This window comes from Sebastes umbrosus, chromosome 4 (assembly GCF_015220745.1).
Source record: "Sebastes umbrosus isolate fSebUmb1 chromosome 4, fSebUmb1.pri, whole genome shotgun sequence".
NCBI lineage: Eukaryota > Metazoa > Chordata > Actinopteri > Perciformes > Sebastidae > Sebastes > Sebastes umbrosus.
This window is the reverse complement of record NC_051272.1, coordinates 34,901,163-34,921,199: the sequence shown is the minus strand read 5'-3', so window position 1 is coordinate 34,921,199 and position 20,037 is coordinate 34,901,163. Positions and strand designations below refer to the sequence as shown.

The 20,037-nt window shown below is 42.4% G+C and overlaps 1 protein-coding gene across 1 annotated transcript; it reads left to right on the top strand.

Moving 5' to 3' along the window:
• The first annotated feature begins 227 nt into the window (after positions 1-227).
• On the top strand, positions 228-18,375 carry LOC119486712. Its single transcript, XM_037767023.1, has 19 exons — positions 228-482; positions 1,037-1,160; positions 1,943-2,079; positions 2,176-2,244; positions 2,734-2,991; positions 3,735-4,000; positions 4,560-4,645; positions 4,752-4,813; positions 4,980-5,218; positions 5,442-5,631; positions 5,721-5,762; positions 5,836-5,956; positions 6,038-6,179; positions 6,338-6,493; positions 6,588-6,702; positions 7,140-7,762; positions 7,876-7,993; positions 8,517-8,586; positions 17,593-18,375. Exons 2-19 carry the CDS (start codon positions 1,037-1,039, stop codon positions 17,919-17,921), a joined length of 3,147 nt encoding a protein of 1,048 aa, XP_037622951.1. The 5' UTR covers positions 228-482; the 3' UTR covers positions 17,922-18,375.
• Positions 18,376-20,037: the final 1,662 nt, after the last annotated feature.

The window sequence follows — 20,037 nt, the reverse complement described above, 5'->3', positions numbered from 1 at the left end:
ATATATATATATATATATATATATATATATATATATATTATACTTAAATAAGGTATTTTAAAATTACAATAAGAATAGAAATCATTTTAAAAAATGGTCACACAATGAACAACAAACGCGATATGTATTAATTCATTTATATATATTTAAAATATATAAATCATCTTTCTCCTCAAAAAGTTCCAATCTAGATTTAAACCTTTTATTTTGAAAATCCCCACACCGGAAAGTCCCAGGTTGCTACAGCTAGCTTAAATGAGCGAACCACCAAACGGTTCATTTAGCTTCTAGCTTGAGCTGAAATTTAACACTTTAAAGAATGTAAACGGACATTTAGATGTAATATAATAATATAAGTTGCTCATATGAATAATTGAGTATAAGAATATCCTTCTGAAAGTTGATATTTGTGTTGGAAGTCGGTGACGGTGTAACGAGGATTTGTGTTCACCGGACTGAAGATGATCTGATGCTCTGAGGAGGTCAGTTAGAAACTTCACATGTTTATGTGATTAATCTGTAATTTGATGCACGAAAATGACATTTAGTGTTGTATTATTGTGATTTCAGAGTTATAGTCTGTGTGTGTGTTTTTAACAGAGATGGGTAGTTAAATACTTTATAAGTAATTTAATGTACATTATTAATTAATCTACTGAACGTTAGCTGATATTTTCCAGTGAATCTATTGTTTATAATTTCATAAAAAAATATTGCAGAATTTCCACCATGCTTATTACTGTTTATTTGTTTATTGTGTATTTGTTTTGCACAATTTAATCTAATCTAAAAAAATATATATATTAGCCAATTTATTGATTAACAGGCTATAAAAATAACTCTGGTATTCAATTAATAGTTTGATAATCATGAAGTAGGATTGTTAAACTTGTTTGTGTTGCAGCTAATAAGCAAATTATCAAATATTTGCTTATTTTTCTCCATTTTATGTTAACAAATCTTGAATATTTGATGTTTTTTTTACATCCCTTTGAGCTCCTATAATGTGATGATATCTTTGTCTCCTCCCTCACAGATGCCTTCTTTTGACTTTCTGGATAAGGTGGAGCTGTTTGTGCAGACGGGATCGTATCCTGTAGACGCATCCAAGAGCTCAAAGAAAGTGACCAGAGCTGCCAGCAAACACTTCATCTATAAAGGTATTTCACTGGCAGGTGATTCTCACACATTAGAGAACATTTGTCCTCAGTATAGAGCAGTTAAAGCCTTAACCCTCTGTGTACAGTCCAGTTTCCTCAAACTGTCCATGCTTTGTGAGCACCACAACACACCTTTATTCACCTTTATGATATTAAAGTGGAAGCTGAAAACAACAGACGGATGAAAAACTGGACAAAATACACTATTCATCATTTGGGTAAACTGACCTTTTAAATTTAATTTAATATAACTTAAACTTTATTAGAATCATACAGGTACATACATGAAATGTGACCTCTGCATTTGATCCATCCTTAGGAGCAGTGCCCGGGGAGCTACTTGGGGTTCAGTTTCTTTCACTTTATTTATTTTATTATACTCATATTGCTCTATTTTGCTCATGATTCTACTCTTTTTATTGTATTTACTACCAATCTTTTATCTCATTCATGCCTTATTTATTCCTTGTATATATTTATTTATATTAAACTGCACAACAATAGAACATAATGTATTTATTTTCTATTAATAATGTGAATATGCAAGGTAACTAAAGCTGACAAATAAATGTAGTGGAGTAAAAAGTACAATATTTAACTTCAAAATGTAGTGGAGTAGAAGTATAAAGTAGCATAAAATGGAAATACCCAAATTAAAGTACAAGTACCTCAAGATTGTACTTAAGTACAGTACTTGAGTAGATGTACTTAGTTACTTTCCTCCACCGCCCTCCATACATAATGAAAATAACCTGACTGTGGTTCCTCCCTCCGTCCTCCAGATGGCTGTCTGTGGCGCGGTTACCGAGGCCGCTTCCTCCGCGTTGTCAGGAGCGACGAGGAGGTGAAGGAGATCCTGGTCCGTTACCATGACAACAACAGCCACGCCGGCCGGGTCCGGGCTGTAAAGGAGATAATGGTGAGTTCAGATGATATCAACAGAGCAGTGAAGATAATGTGATTTTAAATGTAAAAATTAAAGGATGTCTTCTTCCTCTTCTGTCCGTCCATCCAGTTGATGTATTACTGGGTCAGGAACATGGCGGCGGGCGAGGAGCTGTTTTTCTCCGGTGCCACTGTTCTTGTAACATATTTGATATTAATGAACCGTAAACAGGTCGCGGATTTTAAATATGTCATCAACGGAGTCTTGTGATTGGTTCTCTCGCTCCACGCGAAAGCGTCTTTTCTCAGACAGATGTAACCTTTTACGTACTTGTCCCTGCAGTGTTACTGCTTTCATTCACAACACAGTCGTACCGTACATTTTCCCTGAACTGCTACGAGGTCTCGAGGTGGGAAATCGGCGGAACAGATTTCCCTGAATATTGACCCCTGCTCCCGTTCACACATGCAGGAAATGTTCCTGAACATTTCAGGGATAGACTGCATGTGTGAAAGGGACTTCAGTGTAAAGTCTGATTTGAGTATTACCTGCTAGATAAATGAAGCAGAGTGATTATTGTGCAAACATTTGCATAACAATATGTATCTTCTAAGAATGTAACCCAAAAGAAGTATATTTAATAAGAATAAAACAGGACCTAAGATGAAACCTTGCGTTACTCTGCAGGCAGACTCTCCTTCTGTTCAGCTTCGTTTGAAAACACAACTCTTTTTCCTCGGTCTCGGCAGGTTTCCAAAGGAGGCAGAGCAACGGCGAAGGTGGCTGGCGGTGGCTCAGAGGGACGAAGGCTCGCTTCGCATCAACTCCTGCCTCTACTCGAGACACTTTGAGTCGTCCTGCTTCGTGCCGAGCGAGAACGGTCAGCTGACTCTATCAGCAGACGCCATACCAACCATCATCTCCGTGACGGTGCAGGAGGACGAGGTGTTGTACCTTTAATAATACATATAAAGAAGGAGATGGTTAATATATTTTGCTTTGTTTGGTCCCCTTTAAATGAATCACTCTTGCCAATATCAATTTATTTATTTTCTTATTTCCTTTCTGTCCTTTCTGGTTTGGTAAAGAATGTCGAGGAGAAAATATTTTGTGGTTAAAAGCAAAAACACAAAGTATATTCATGTATCTCCAATCTAATATCTATATATCTAATAATAATAAACTGTATTAAATCCAAGTCCCCATTGTGCAGGCGCTGAGAGGACAAATAAAAACAAGGTTACTTTTTTTTTTTATTTCAAAAAGGTGATATTGCTATTATTTTAAGGGAATGAATAATCGGAATGAAAATTCAGAAAATTTGATTTAAAGGGAGGATTTATAATAAACTGAATGAGTTATCATAAATTTCACCATCTGTCGTGCCAGTTTTGTGCCTTATTATGTGGGCGAATTTCCACAAGGCAAGGCAAGTTTATTTGTACAGCACATTTCATACACAAAGGCAATTCAAAGTGCTTTACATAAAGCATAAAAATGCATAAATATACAAAATTAATTAAACAGAAAATAAGACAATTTAATAAAGAAAGAATAAATTAAAATTATTTAAAGAAAACCAATAAAGAAAGTAAAGAAAACAGAATATTTAAAAGTATAAAACAAATGTCATAAATGCAACAGGAATGTTTTAGCCTCTATAAGGTGTCGTCCTTCTTGATTTTCAGGTTGTTGTCCCTTCAGACGAGGACTTCCTTCATTCCAACACCCTGGAGGACCTCCTCTCCACAGCTGCTGCCGCTGCTGCTGCCACCACCACCCCCGACCCCTCCGAGCCGGCCTTGGATCACTCTGAACCCCCCGTGGAGCTGCAGGAGCACCAGTACTGCCTCCGAGCTCCTGATCCAGACTCCAGGGAGGTCCAGACGCTGGTGGAGAACAAGAGGAAGACCGTCATCGAGCCGAGCTTTGCGACCTACAACCAGATCGCCAGGTAGATCACATGACCGCTTCTTTCACATTTTACATTTTAACTAGGGCCGTCAATCGATTAAAATATATAATCACGATTAATCACAAAGTAATTGCAATTTTTTTATCTGTTCTAAATGTACCTTAAAGGGAGATTAGTCCAGTATTTAATACTCATATCAACATGGGAGTGGACAAATATGCTGCTTTATGAAAATGTATGTATATATTTATTATTGTAAATCAATTAACAACACACAAAACAATGACAGATATTGGCATGTATGTAAAGGGGAGACTCGTGGGTACCCATAGAACCCATTTTCATTCACTTATCTGGAGGTCAGAGGTCAAGGGACCCCTTTGCAAAATGGCTGTGACAGTTTTTCTTCGCCAAAATGTAGCGTAAGTTTGGAGCGTTATTTAACCTCCTTCATGACAAGCTAGTATGACATGAATGGTATCAATGGATTCATTAGGTTTTCCAGTTTCATATGATGCCAGTATCTTCACTCTAGCTTTAAAACTGAAACCTAAAAATGACAGTCCCAATTTAAATGTTTGTATGTTGCATCCTGCAGGTATCTGAGCCACAGGGTGTTGCCTATGCAAAGCAAGTCTAGCAGAGGGGGTTTAAAAAGGATGGCCAAGCGCTTCGGCCTGAAAGGTGAGTGGATAAAAGAGTGATAAAAAAACAGCAGCATCACCTGTTTAATCTGCCTCTTCTAATCCTCAATGAGCCAGATTATAGAAACATGTTTCTTCTGTTTCAGATGGAGCGCTGATGTACACACGAGTCTCTCCTCCTCTCAGAGTGCCGCGCAGCAGAGAGGAGGTTTGCATCCTTTATGAAGTTTAAATGAATCCTGTATAAGCATCTTAAAGTTCGTTGTCCGCTGGTGTGAAAAACTGGAGCATAAGAGCAGGAACTTTCGTGTCTAAACCTCTACTTTCTACCATATAATGGCAAAAATCTCCCCGTGCTGCCTCTTGATTTGCAGGTAAACTCGGTCCTGCGTCAGTTCCATGACACCCAGGGTCACTACGGCCACGGGATCTGCCAGCGAGAGATCACGAAGCACTTCTACTGGGCCAGCATGACCCGGGACCTGGCCCGCTGGATCTCCAGCTGCCAGATCTGCCTCAACAGAACCAAGAGGAAGTGGCTCCGCTGCAGCGTCTCCACCTGCACCAACTGCTGCGGGCCGGTGGAGAGAGGCCTGGGCCTCACCTTCCATAAGTACGTTCTGTGATATGCTTCTGTTATTTTTATTCTTAACCACTGCTAGAAGCTGACTTTCCTTTGAGAGGACAATGAAGTGAAGTGAATTTTAACAGGTCGGATTGTGCAGGATCTGACTGCATGTTGACATACGTATGTGGACTATGTGGACATCATGGGTGGACTTATGTCCCTGTATTGATTTATCTGTACGCTTCTATCCATGCGTCTTCCCCTCCAGGTTTCCTCTGGACAACGCGGCCCTGCTGGCTCAGTGGCTGAAGGCCGTCGGTCGTCCCAACTGGCATCCTCGGCTCGGCTCGTCCGTCTGTTCGACCCACTTCACCGAGGACTGCGTCGACCTCAGTGGGGAGAAGGTCGCCGTCCGCCCGGACGCCGTGCCCACGCTCATGGTCCATGGCGACTCAGCGGTAAAGGCTCAGTAGTACAGTAGTACGACAGCAGCAGTAGAAGTCCAGTCTGCAGCAGTAAAAGCTGGAGTTGTGTCTTTCCTCCACAGACTCCGTGCAGAGGTCCGACCCAGCCGGCTGTGGGGGAGGAGGTATGTTGTCAATCCAATGCACATCAATGTACCGCACTGTAGGTATTTTAATTATCTGTTTCTGTGTGAGCAGGCCTATTTTGCCAAGTACGATGCCATGGAGCTCTACCTGAGCAGACACACCTATCCTCCTGGGCTAAGCTACGTAGAGAAGAACACCTTCAGGAGGTTCTGCAAGAAGTTCGCCATCAAAGGTTTGTACGAACCAGAATCTAAACCTCAACACATTTTGAATAAACTACAAATTACGGATACCTTTACAATTTGTCTCCCAGACGAGGCGCTCCACATAGTCCGGGGAGATCGGGTGTGTTTGGTTCTGAGGAGCAGGCAGCGAGTTGAAGCCGCCCTGTTGGATTATCACAATGAGCTGAACCACCTCGACGCCAACAAGTGTCTCCGACTGCTCAACGAAAGGTGAGCGGGGAATCTTCTTTCTCTGTCACTAATAAATCATCTTGATGACCCAAACACATCATCACTTTACATCACCATCATCAAGTTCGATTGCATGTATTTAATATCATGCTGTTGTATTAATTTAATAAGCAGCTCATGGTTATTATCATGATCAGGTACTTCTGGAAAACCATGAGGACTGATGTGGTGCAGTGGATCAACAGCTGCTCGCAGTGCAGCAGGAAGAAGAAGAAGAACCCAGAGAACCAAACAGAACCAGAGTGTGTTCTGGAGGCGCTGAGATCACCTCAGATACCTGATGATTTAGACAGGTGGGCGGCTTTCTGTCAGTGTTATTACCAGTTCATATAGATTGAATTTTCTTGTGTGCTCCCTCTTATTCTGTCTCCGTCTGCATCCTGACAGCGGGAAGGATGACGATGGTTACAGCGATGATGGCGAGGATGATGGTGGTGGGGATGCTGATGAAGGCAGCGGTGATGAAGAGAGGCGGCCAGAAACGAATTCAGAGGACAAAGTGGTAGGTTTCTCCGCTTCAGCCAGCTGGACGACAAACTAAATCCTTAAATCTGTCCCAACTGGAAGACAGATTCCACTTTATTGTCATCACGCTTGTGTACAACGACACATAATCTAGTCATTTAATACTCGTCAGCAACAAAATGACTGTTGTCTTGTTCTGTAGATGCAAATCCCTCATGTGTATGGAGGCAATTCTCACCACTAACTATAAAAACTACTATTTAAAGAGACAATTACTGAACTTAAATACATTTATTGACTATTGCACGATTGAAATTCACTATTATAACTTGCTAAAAATGCTACAGCTACCTCTGAATAATACTACTAAAGATCCTGTTCACTTCACACACTGTTATTAAAAACACTAACACACTCTATAAAAACAAAGTGACTACCTGAAGACTCACTGTCTGTCTCTCATCTGGATCTTAGGAGAACCCTTCGCCCCCCCAGCCCGTAACTCCCATCAGCCCTCAGCCCAGAATCCCCATCCTCCTTCATCTAAGAACTCCCATCAACTTCCAGCCCAGCACTCCCATAATCCTCCAGCCGAGGATTCCCAACGTCCCCTTTGTGGCCAGACTCTGGCCTGTCAAGAGAGGGACGCCTCCACAGTCTGAAGTCCAGAAGGAGACCAACAGCTCCGAGACTCAGCCAGAGAGACAAGTTCAGGTGAAGACACGACCTCAGGACCAGAAAGAGACCAGTGGATCTCCGGGCAGCACCAGAACACATCACTGTGTCAAAGTCCAGGACACAACCGAACCTCTCACAGAGTCACATCCTCCACCCGAGCTCTCGGTAAAACACCAACCTCCACAAGCCAAGACCAAGCAACCTCCAAGTCAGGGCAGAGGACCAAAGACCCAAACCCAGATCCACGTCCAGCGGCCGGTGAAGAGAAGGAGAGACCTGCAGGCAGCGTCCTCGGCTAAGAGGAGCTCCAGCTGTGGTCTGGAGCCCGTGGTGGCCCCGAGCTCCAAACCCTGGCCCGTCTTCACCATCGCTGGCTCTGCCCCGGCACAGACAGCAGAACCCCTTCCTATGATGGACGGGTATGTACAAATACTGACCCAGAAATGTACTTATTTGGTGAACCTGCTTTCCTTTAATTGTCTTACGTATTATTGCACATGTATTGACGACTACGGTATGTGTGTGTGAGCAGCTCTGCTCCCTTCCGGAGGCCCAGGAGTCTTCAGGCCCGGATGGTCATCCAGCAGTGCAGTACAGCGAAGGTTAAGGTCAAACCAGCACTGGACGGGGCCGACGCTCAGTGGGCCGAGGTGGGTGTTATTGTTTATCTATTTGTTAGATCATTTTCTATTTTTTGTTAAACTAATTCTTATTTTATTTATTTATCTGTTTTTTAGATAATTTCTTTATTTTAATTGTTAAATTATTTTTAATTTTTCTGTTTTATTTGCTAGATTCAATTTTATTTTATTTATGTATTTGTTAGATTATTTCTTTATTTTATTTGTTAAATTAATCTTCATTTTATTTATTTATCTATTCATTAGATTATTTTTTAAATTTTATTTGTTAAATTAATCTTTATTTTATTTATTTTTCTAGTTGTTGGATTAATTTTGTAATTCATTTGTTAGATTAATTTTAATTTGATTTATTCATTATTTATCTAATTTTATTTTTTAAATTATTATTTTTTTATTTATTATTTATTCATTGGTTTCTTAGATTCCTTTTTATTTTATTTGTTAGATAAATCTTTATTTTATTTATTTATTTATTTATTTGTCAGTGTACTACTGCAGTGACAAAGTGTTTATTTCCTGTCTGTCTCAGATCCAGGAGGGGATGGTTGTGTATGTGTGCTTCTTCCACGGAGCCACCGAGGACGTCGCTCATGAGATGGGTGAGATGTCTCATTACTCTGCAGGATTCACTGGACCGAATATTGTCTGGTTAATAGATTCACTTTTGTTCTGTTAAGTGGAACTATAGTGAGGTTACATTAGAGGATGTTACACAGACCTTCGATGTGTGAACACTTCCGGGTCATGATAATAAACGAACTACGTTACTACACCGTTGAGCCGACTCGCTGTCTACTTAATCTGCACTCTCACGCACACAGTAACGTAACATGGTGTCAGAAGAAACACGGAAAAGCAGAGAAGAAGTAAAGAAAAACTAAACCTGAAAACTGACGGAAAATGGACGGAGGTGCGGTGTTGCCACCGAGAGTGGACGGAAGCGCCACGGTGCAGCAGTTAGCGCCGCCAGGCAAGTTTGACTTTACCAATGCTAACGAATGGCCGAGATGGATGAAGCGCTATGAACGCTACAGAATAGCAACTGAATTGGACAAAAAATCACAGGAATTCCAAGTGAATGCTTTTATGTATGCTGCTGGAGACGACGCAGAAGATATCTTAAATGTGCTGCCGCTCACAGAGGAGCAGAAAAAGTCATACGATGCTGTTACACGGGCTTTTACGGCGCATTGTGTGAGCAAGCGGAACGTCATCTTTGAAAGAGCACGCTTCAACCGGAGGAGTCAAGAGCCGGGTGAGAGCGTGGAATCTTTTATAACGGCTGTACATACACTGGCGGAACACTGTGAGTTCAGGGCTCTGAGAGACCAGTTAATCAGGGACCGAATTGTTGTCGGCATAAGAGATGCTAAGCTGTCGGAAAGCTTACAGCTAGACGCTGATTTGACATTGGGAAAGGCCATGACGAGAGTGAGGCAGAGTGCAGCGGTGAAAAAGCAACAGCCTGTGCTGCGTGGGACAGAGCAGACGACGGGACATGTTGAGGCTGTACACAAAAAGTACAATAAGGTACCAAAGACGGCGAGAGGAAAAACTGACACACCGTCATCAGGATGCAGCAGGTGTGGACAAATGAAAAAACATTTCTGGAAAGACTGCCCTGCTCATGATGCCGAGTGTAGGAAGTGTCATAAAAAAGGACACTTTGCAAAGAAATGCAGGTCAAGCGGCGGCGTCCATGACATCACAGACGTACAGACAGGGAGCAATGAGGAGGATTTTGCTTTCCTGGGAGAAATGTGCTCTGAGGAGGAGGAGGAGTGGATGGAACTGTTGCAGCTGAACAGGGAAAATACTGTTTTTAAACTGGATACTGGAGCCACTGTTACAGCAATCCCAAGCAGCACCTATTCCATCAAAAGTCACGGGACACTGCAGCCGCCAGGAAAAGTGCTGTATGGACCAGGAAATCACAAACTGGACGTTAAAGGACGTTTCAAAGGCAAGTTGAACTTTGAAAGTAAAACAACAGAACAGGACATTTATGTTGTTGTTGGGCTGTCCAAGCCACTACTGGGTCTTCCTGCATTAAAAGCTCTTGCCCTGATAAAGCGTGTCTGCACAGTGCAGGCACATCAGGAGGATTTTAAAGCGCAGTACCCCGCAGTGTTTTCCGGCTTGGGGAAATTAAAGGAGCCCTACAAGATTGAGCTGGAGCCAGGGGCGGTTCCATACGCTCTGTCATCGCCACGTCGGGTGCCCCTGCCCATGCGTGATAAAGTGAGAGCAGAACTGAATCGCATGGAGGAAATGGGAGTGATCTCCAAAGTGACCCAACCTACACCATGGTGCGCTGGTATGGTTGTGGCACCGAAGGCGCAGCCAGGAAAGAGACGGCTGTGTGTGGATCTAACACACCTGAACAAGTGGGTGCGGCGAGAGAGACACATACTCCCAGCAGTCGACCACACACTAGCCATGTTGGCTGGGGCGAAAGTCTTCACGAAGCTGGATGCCACTTCCGGCTTCTGGCAAATCCCCTTGTCAGAGGAGAGCTCGCTCCTCACAACATTCATCACCCCATCCGGACGCTACGCATTCAACCGACTGCCATTCGGGATCTCATCGGCCCCAGAGCATTTCCAGCGTCGCATGTCACAGATGCTGGAGGGGTGCGAAGGAGTCGTGTGTCATGCGGACGACATCGTCGTGTACGGAGAGGACATGCAGCAACACAACGAGAGACTGCACCAGGTCCTGATGAGGTTGAGAAAAGAGGGACTCACACTAAATGAAAAATGCGTGTTCGCCAAAGACAGCATCATGTTCTTGGGTCACCGTGTCACAGCAGATGGCGTGACACCCGATCCAGACAAGGTTAAAGCTATTATGGAGATGCCTGAACCTACCGGGGTCGAAGGAGTAAGGAGAGTGATGGGGATGGCCAACTATCTGGGCAAGTTTCTACCCCACCTTGCATCATACACGCGACCAATCAAAGATCTGCTCAGTGAGAAAAATGAGTGGTGCTGGGAGGCGCCACAAAAAGAGTCATTTCAGGTACTGAAAAATGAACTGAGTTCACCACGAGTGCTAGCTCCATACTCACCGATAGCAGAGACATGCGTATCAGCTGATGCCTCGTCCTTTGGCTTAGGGGGTGTCCTGAATCAACGACAAACAGATGGGACATGGAGACCAATTGTGTTCATCTCCAGAGGTCTCTCTGAGGCTGAAAAACATTATGCACAGATCGAAAAAGAGGCTTTGGCAGCTACATGGGCATGTGAGCGCCTGTCACCCTATCTGCTGGGACTGCAGTTCCAACTAGAGACGGATCATAAGCCTCTAGTGCCACTGTTGAGTACAAAGGCACTAGATGAGCTCCCGCCCAGAGTGCTGAGGTTTCGACTGAGGCTGATGAAGTTCACCTTCGACATCGTGCATGTGCCCGGTAAACGCTTGATAACAGCGGACACGTTATCAAGAGCCCCGGTGAAACACATGTTCACACAAGATGAAAAAGACAATGAGGCAGAAGTCAAAGTGTTTGTGGACGCTGTCGTCCATAGCCTTCCTGCTACAGAGGCAAGATTAAAGGGAATCCAAGAGAAACAAGCAGCTGACCCCATATGTGCAAAGCTCATCGAGTACTGTCAGACTGAGTGGCCTGAGAAACACGCCCTCCCTCCAGAGCTGGGGCCATACTGGCCTGAAAGAGAAACCCTCACATTGGCGGGAGAGCTGCTCCTCAGAGGTCAAAGAATCGTGATACCCCACTGCATGAGGCCAGAGATTCTTCGTGACCTTCATAGCGGCCACCAAGGTATAGTCAAGTGCAGAGCGAGAGCCCGCCAGTCCGTCTGGTGGCCGGGTCTGTCTGTACACATCAGTCAGCTGGTGGAACACTGCAATACATGTTTATTTATTTATTTATTTATTTAAAAAGGATCCCCATTAGCTGATACCAATAGCACTAGCTAGTCTTCCTGGGGTCCGAAATCATGTACATTAATTTATCACATACATACTATATACAACATCACATTTGTGTTACACTAATAACACTCAAATTTTCAAACATATATAAATTTCAAATTTCAAATTCATACACAAGTCTTCCACAATTTTTTTTTTGTTTTTTTTGTTTTTTTTGTTTAGCCTCAAGGCTCATCATCAGGGAAAAAGGAACAAAGAAAACAAAGAAAACCATACATGACCAACACTGGACTATCGATCAGCTGTTTAAGTAATGTATTCGTAGATGGTATTTGAATGTGGATTTGTTAGAGGATTGACGGATGTGAAGAGGGCAGCTATTCCAGTGAGTGATGGCGCGGTAAATGACCGTCTTTTTTAAGGCATTAGATTTTGGGTGAGGTAACATGATTTGGCCATCACCTGCTGTTCTAGTGAAATGACTGTGAACGTCCCTGCATCTGGTAATTTGACTGTATAAAAACTCGGGTTTAGTAGAATAAATGCTGTTACTAAAGAATGTCGCTGTGCTTAAGGCAAGTCTTTTCTCTACTGGTAACCATGACAGTTTATGATGCATGCTGTCTGTGTTCGTTCTCATGGGGCAGTGTAACACAAGTCTTGCAGCTCTGTTTTGTGCAATTTGTAGTTTCCGCAGTATGCTTTTCGGTGCAGAAGACCATACAGGTGAGCAATAGTCCAGGTGGCTTAAACTTAAAGATTTAACTACTTGTCCCAGAACGTGTGCTGGAACATACGGAAGGCATTTTTTTGCCATGGAGATGCCATTTCCCATTTTCCTGACAATTGTTTCTATGTGCTCGACCCATGACAGTTGATTGTCTATGGTTAGTCCCAGTAATGTGACCTTATCCACCTGCTGTATAGGTTCACTGTCCAAGTAGAGATTCATTGTGGGCATAGATGACAGCTTATGACTAGATCCAAAAATAATGGATTTGGTTTTTGAGATATTTAGTACCAACTTATTTTGTTTTATCCAATCGTAGACCAAGTTTAGGTCTGAAGATAGAACTTGGTCTAGTTCGCCGCTTGTATTTGCTGCGTAATACAGTGTGGAATCATCGGCGTACATTTGTATACTGGCTTTATGCAATACAGATGGCAAGTCATTTGTGAAGATGGAGTACAGGAGAGGTCCAAGACAGCTGCCCTGCGGCAGGCCACAGTTAAGCCCTTTACTGTTTGACATGCTGCCATTGTAATACACCCTTTGTGTTCTGCATAAAAGATAATTCTTCATAAATGTGATTGCACTTGATCTAAATCCATAACGTTGTAGTTTATTAATTAAAAGGTCATGATCTATGACATCAAATGCCGCGCTGAAATCCAGTAACACTGCACCTGTTATCCTAGAATTATCTATCTCTTTTAGCCAGTCGTCTGTCATTTGCATTAGTGCAGAACAAGTGGAGTAGTGATGTCTGTAAGCATGTTGAAATCTAGTGTACAGGCCATTACAGTCAAAGTAATTTTGTATTTGTGAATGGACTATTCTCTCCATCAGTTTGCTTAGTACAGGGAGAATACTGATGGGTCTGCTGTTCTGCCCAGTAAATGTTAATCTGCCATCTTTAGGTAAGGGAATTATTTTACCTTCTTTCCAAATACTAGGATATATACCTTCCATTAGACATTTATTTAATATGTGACATATGGGACCAGAAATGTAATCGGCTGAGAGACAAAGTACCTTACTGTCCAGCATATCAGTGCCTACGGAGCCATAATCAGGAAGGGCTTTTAACAACTTCCTTACTTCACTCTCATCCACACTGTTAAACTGAAATGAACAACTTTTGTTAATCATTATATTGTTACTTATAAGGTTGAGAGTATTGGAATCCATGCTGCTCATATTCTTCCTTAGTGCATCGACCTTATTCACAAAGTAATCATTAAAATAATTGGCTATGTCAAATGGTTTAGTCAAAAACCTGCCATCCGACTGAACAAAAGAAGGGCTCCCAGTTTTATTTCTCCCCATTATTTCATTTAAGGTTCTCCAGAGTTCTTTACCATCTAGTTTCACTGCATTTATTTTATTTTTATAATATTCCTTTTTCATGCTTTTATTCTGTTTTGTCACTCGGTTTCTCAATTGACAATATTTTAGTCTGTCTTCCACAGATCCTGACTTTGCTAATGTGGATTTGGCTTTGTCTCTCTGTTTCATAAGGTCTTTTAAAGACTCATTCAACCATGGAGCTGGTCTGGATTTGGCAGTATACTTCTTCATGGGAGCATGGTTGTCGACAATCCTCATAAAGATGTTCATAAAAATATGTAAAGAAGCTTCAGGCTCCTGTGTAGCATACACATCGGCCCAGTTTACATTCCTGACATCCTCCAAAAAACGTTCTGAGATGAATTTCTTATACATTCTCTTATTAATAATTTTGACACCACATTTAGGAATTTTGGTTCTCCTGGTAATAGCTATAATGTTATGGTCACTGAACCCTACAGGTAGAAAGACTGGTTTAGTGCAGCGCTCAGGAGCATTTGTGTAAATATGGTCGATGCAAGTGGCAGATGTATGACCAGCACTGTTAGTAAAGACTCTGGTCGGTTGAGAAATCATCTGTGATAGATTACAAGCACTGACTAGTGACACCATCTTCTTTTTCATCGGGCATTGATTTGCAAGCCAGTCAATATTCATGTCCCCTAATATGAAAATTTCACCATTCACATCTGCAGCTCTGTCAATTAGTTCACATAAGTCATTCAGATAATGAGTATCAGTTCCTGGAGGCCTGTAGCAACAGCCTATCAAGATTGGTTTTAGGTGAGGAAGATGTACTCTAACCCATAAGGATTCTAAGTTATTTGGCATGAGCTCAGCACACAGTGTTGCAGGAAAATTGTTTTTTATATATATCGCTACTCCACCTCCATGTATATTTCTGTCCCTCCTGAAGATGTTATAGCCATCAATAGATACCTCAGCATTCTGGATAGTTACATCCAAGTGGGTCTCAGACACAGCCAAGATGTGGATGGTGTTATTCTGAGTGAGATTGTTCAGTTCATGTACCTTATTTCTGACACTGCAGATATTCAAATGAGCCATAATAAGGCCCTTTGTAGGAGATGTTAACATGCTGAAAATCATAATTTGAAATATGTTCTTACATTTTTTTGGTTTGTATAAACTGTGGTGGCATTTAGTGGTTTGAAATGAATCACAGAAAATAATATGGAATGAGAGCGTTTGTTAGTCATTGTCTGTGTGGTTATCTCCAAGATGTTAGAATGCAGTAGAGATAGTAACCTGCATGGAATAATCCTACCTCCATGATAGTCCCAGCTGCAGGTCATTTATTCACCAAACTTGTCCAGTTCATTGCTGTCTCTTATAAGGAGAACTTTTGCTGCCTCTGGCGTCGATCCATTCAACTTAATGAATACTTTGCAATTCGTAGTCCAAGTCGCCTGGATCTTGTTTTGTTTTCTTAATATGCGTGCTCGTCTAGCGATGTCCGCGTTCTTCTTGGTGAGGTGTTCATTGATGTACACATTAGACCCCTTTAGTTTCCTTCCTTGCCTGAGGAGCGCATACTTTTTCTTCCTGTTGGTGAAGCGGATTAATATTGCTGGTGGCGCATCTTTGTTTTTGCTGGGCAGAGTATGACAGGCTTCGATGTCATCGCTGTCAACAAGAATGTTTTTACTCTCCAAGAAGCCCACTACTTGTTGTTCCAGTGACTCTTTTTCGGCCTCGGAAACATCGACCCCTGCGCCGGGCAGCGGTTTCCGCGGAGGCCGCTGCCACCCTGGCATAGGACTGATGCCTCGTCTTCAGGCCGCTGATGATTAGATCATTCATCCGTGAGTATTGTTCGAGATCAGACACTCGATTCTCCAGGAGTGTAATCTTTATGTCTTTTTCCATGTTTTGCTTTTTAAGTGATTGGACTTCTCCATTCAGCTCCATTATCCTCTTTTGTTGAACGGCGACCGTTGCGAGCTCGGCTGACATGAAGTCGAGCGATTTTTTAATCTCTTCCATCTCCTCATCGGGGATGGTTGCAGGTTTCCTCGGCATTTTGCTGTGCCGCAAGCAGTTCAAGTGTGTGTGAATTACGATATTAAGTCACCGAGTCACGATATTGGGCAAATAGAACAGCAACAGCTTCCGCGTTGTCGGCTGTCAATCACAGCGTGTCGGCTGTCACTCAACAACAGAGTTCTCAACACTGACGTTAGCTGCCAGCCGCAGGCTAAGGCATCGCTGTGTTGACTGTGTTCACAGCACAGAGCAGAGCACAGAGAGCCTCTGCTTACAACTCCGGTGCAAGCTAGACCCTGGCAAAGAGTGGGTACAGACTTATTCTTCTGGGAGAAAAAGACGTATCTCCTAGTAGTGGATTACTTTTCACGCTACATTGAAGTAGCCCACCTCAACGTCGTCACTGCCAACACAGTTATTGCAGCCCTGAAGGAGGCGTTCAGCCGCCACGGTATACCAGAGACAGTTATGTCAGATAACGGACCGCAATACAGCTGTGAACTATTCAAAGACTTTGCCACAGAGTATGGATTTACACATGTCACCAGCAGCCCGAGGTATCCACAGGCGAATGGAGAAGCCGAGCGTGCTGTGGCGACAATTAAAAGACTGTGGAAAGGAGGAGAGGAGAAGCTAAAAGCTTTGATGACATACCGCGCAACACCTCTTGAGTGCGGTTACTCCCCGGCACAACTCCTCATGGGGAGACAGCTACGTACCACCATACCACAGCTCCCAGCGAGTCTTCATCCCCGCTGGCCGAATATCAGAGGGTTCAGGAAGTCAGAGAAGCGCGCAAAGGAGAACCAACGACGCAACTACAACCTGCGGCACAGAGCCCGCCCTCTGCCACCACTGCACGCTGGCCAAAATGTATGGCTGGCAAAAGAGAAAAGACCAGGGACAGTTGTTCAACATGCCACAACACCCAGATCTTATATTATTGACACTGATGAAGGACAGATCAGGAGAAACCGCACACAGGTTCGCATAGTAAACCATCCAGAAGTGCAGTCAACACCACCTGATACACCTGTCACACCCTCAGAGCCAGTTAACACAGAGACACACATTCAAGAGACAAACACACCATACGTGACTAGCTCAGGCCGAGTGTCACGCCCACCTGTGCGTATGGACTTGTAAGTGAGTTATTGGGTGGGGGGAAAAGAAAAGGGAAAATTGTTAGAAAAATGTTTATTAAGGTTAGAAAAATGTGATAAGACATTCTAGGTGTTTCAGAGGTCAATGTCTGAGTTCAGTGCTAGGATACCTGTAAGAGGATGTTATTACAGTGGAGTTGAAGATGTTAAAAGAGGGTGGTGTTCTTACTTAAAAGGGGAGGTGTTCTGTTAAGTGGAACTATAGTGAGGTTACATTAGAGGATGTTACACGGACCTTCGATGTGTGAACACTTCCGGGTCATGATAATAAACGGACTACGTTACTACACCGTTGAGCCGACTCGCTGTCTACTTAATCTGCACTCTCACACACACAGTAACGTAACAACTTTCAGTTCAGTTCACCGCTGGAAAATAATTATGGGAGTCTTTGCACTTTGTCTAAACAGGGAAAAATATCGATATAAATTCAGCCTCTTATGTTTTTTCCGTGATCTCAACAGCCAGCAGTCTGATGACCACCAAATTTTTCCGAAAAGACACCGGGCACTCGGTTTCCGTTGTCGACCTCCCCGGGAGCGTTTTATTTATCCCCCAGGACTCCCTGCTCGGGGAGCCGGTGCCCAAGAGGAGAGTGCAGTACAAAGGGGGGTGTGAGCTGTGGTGGGGCGCCCAGCTCTTCTCCAACCTGGTGTCCGCCTGCAGGGAGCTCATGGCCGGCTCAGCGAAGTGCACGAAGGCGGGCGCCAAAGTGGAGGAGGGAGTCTACGCACAGAAACAAGAGATCGTCCTGAACTCTGTGGAGCCGCTGACGCTCCTGCTGGAGTTCTGAGGTCGTGGGGTCGGGGATGGCGTCCACTCAATCTGAATGGAGGGAATAATCCAGGACTGTTGGATTTAGCCCCGTTTACACCGCAGGAACTAACTTTCCACTTTGTGAAGAAGCTTAAGGCCCTTTGGAGACGTTCAAAGCTCTGTCAGTAAATTAGAAAGATAAAATGTAGTTTCCTCTGCAGTGCTATTACAACAGATATTCTGTTTTCTCACCCAAAATATGTCCAGAAACGCTCAAATCAGGCTGAACTGAAGCACTTTAACATGAGATGCACTTTAAGGATTTAAGTCTTTTGTTGTTGAACACTCTAAAAGTTAATCTTTTGTTCATATTGTTTATACTGTATAGTTAAATGAGTATTAAATAACTATTTATTGTATAAAAAAAAAGTGTGTACATTGCATTCATTGAGTTATTGATGACATTACTTTCATAAATCAGTTGAATTCACATGTTCCGGGCATGGAGGGATGTTTTTCAAACGTGATCCCTAATCCTCAATTCTGACCTCGAAACCAACCGTCTGGTTGCCCTTTTTAAGGCAATAATTGATGTTAGGAGGCGTAATCACCAGTTTTAGTTTAGTAATCAATAAATATTAAAGGTCCCATATTGTAAAAAGTGAGATTTTCAGGTCTTTTACATTATAAAGCATGTTTAAGTGCTATATAAATACTGTTAAACTATCAAAATGCTCAATATACGGAGAAATACACACAGTCCGTATTCAGAAATTGTGCGTTTGAAACAAGCCGTTAGGATTTCTGTCCATTTGTGATGTCACAAATATACAATATTTAGACCATTACACGGTTTTAAACGTAAACATTCTAAATGTGTCCCAGTTTATTTCCTGTTGCAGTGTATGTAAATGACATCAGCTGACAGGAAGTAAACATGGACCCAAGCTGTTGCCTAGCAACGCAATTCCGCTGCAATTCCATTGAAATGCATTAAAACGTAGCGTTTCAGACAGACGGTGAATACAGGTATATTCAGGCAGACAGTATGAGGAAAATAATGTGTTTTTTGAGCATTACAGCATGTAAACATGTTCTAGTAGAAACACAAAATACAAGTATGAACCTGAAAATGAGCACGATATGGGACCTTTAAAGAATATTTCTTAATTCATCATCGTTCACGTTTTTTTAACCTTCAACTGATCAATAAAGGTTTATCAAATACAAAACTTTCCAACCGTCTAAATGTTTTTTTTGCAGCACAAACGAAGCAAACTAGGTAGTTTATTATCAGTCAGTTATTTTAAACATGATTCAAATACAACAACAAAAAAATCCCCCTGAAAAATCAGAGGTGCATTTATTACTTCTCTGAGGGCAAAGTTGGCTTTACGTTCAGCACTACGAGTGATATCATGATTCATTTGAGTGTGTGTTAATGTGAGATATTCATTCATTTAAATATCCTGAAACTAAACAGAGGGAACTTAAAACTACCTACCCTGATCTCATGATGACTGACTCAAGTCTAACACTGGCATATCACCAGCTTATTTATCTGAGCCAGCCTTAAACTAGAGACATTTATTTCTAAATGTATAAATGCTCCGGTTAATGTAAACTTCTAAACATCCTACCTGCTGCCTTCACGATTAATTCAGTATTCATGTACATTATAACAGCACTAATTCCATCAGTTCAACAATCACAAATTCATGTTTGATCCAACAATTCATTCCAATCTTCCAGCAGAACTTCCTGCAGAAGTTTCACATTAAAAGCCCATAAATCAGAGGGACGATGGAGGATTTTTGAGTTTACCCTGTAAGATTTAACGGTAATTCCAAACACTCTCAGTGTTGTTTACCAGGAGTTTATTAGCTAACAACCTTTATTTGTTGGTGCCGCTATTTGACTTGATCAGCGGCTTTAAATAAAGATTTACGGTGAGAGTCAGAGCTGAGTCGTCTCTTTCATTATTCATTTTCAAGTGTTCACAACTCACGAGTTGACTTAAGTGCTTCATTGTCAAAGGGTCTCCAGCCAAAAAGATGGCGGCCATCGCTCTAATCTTTGATTCAATATCCAATAACTAGAAAATCCGACAACCTTCAGTACGCCTCATTTAATGCCTTTTATTTCAACCTTCT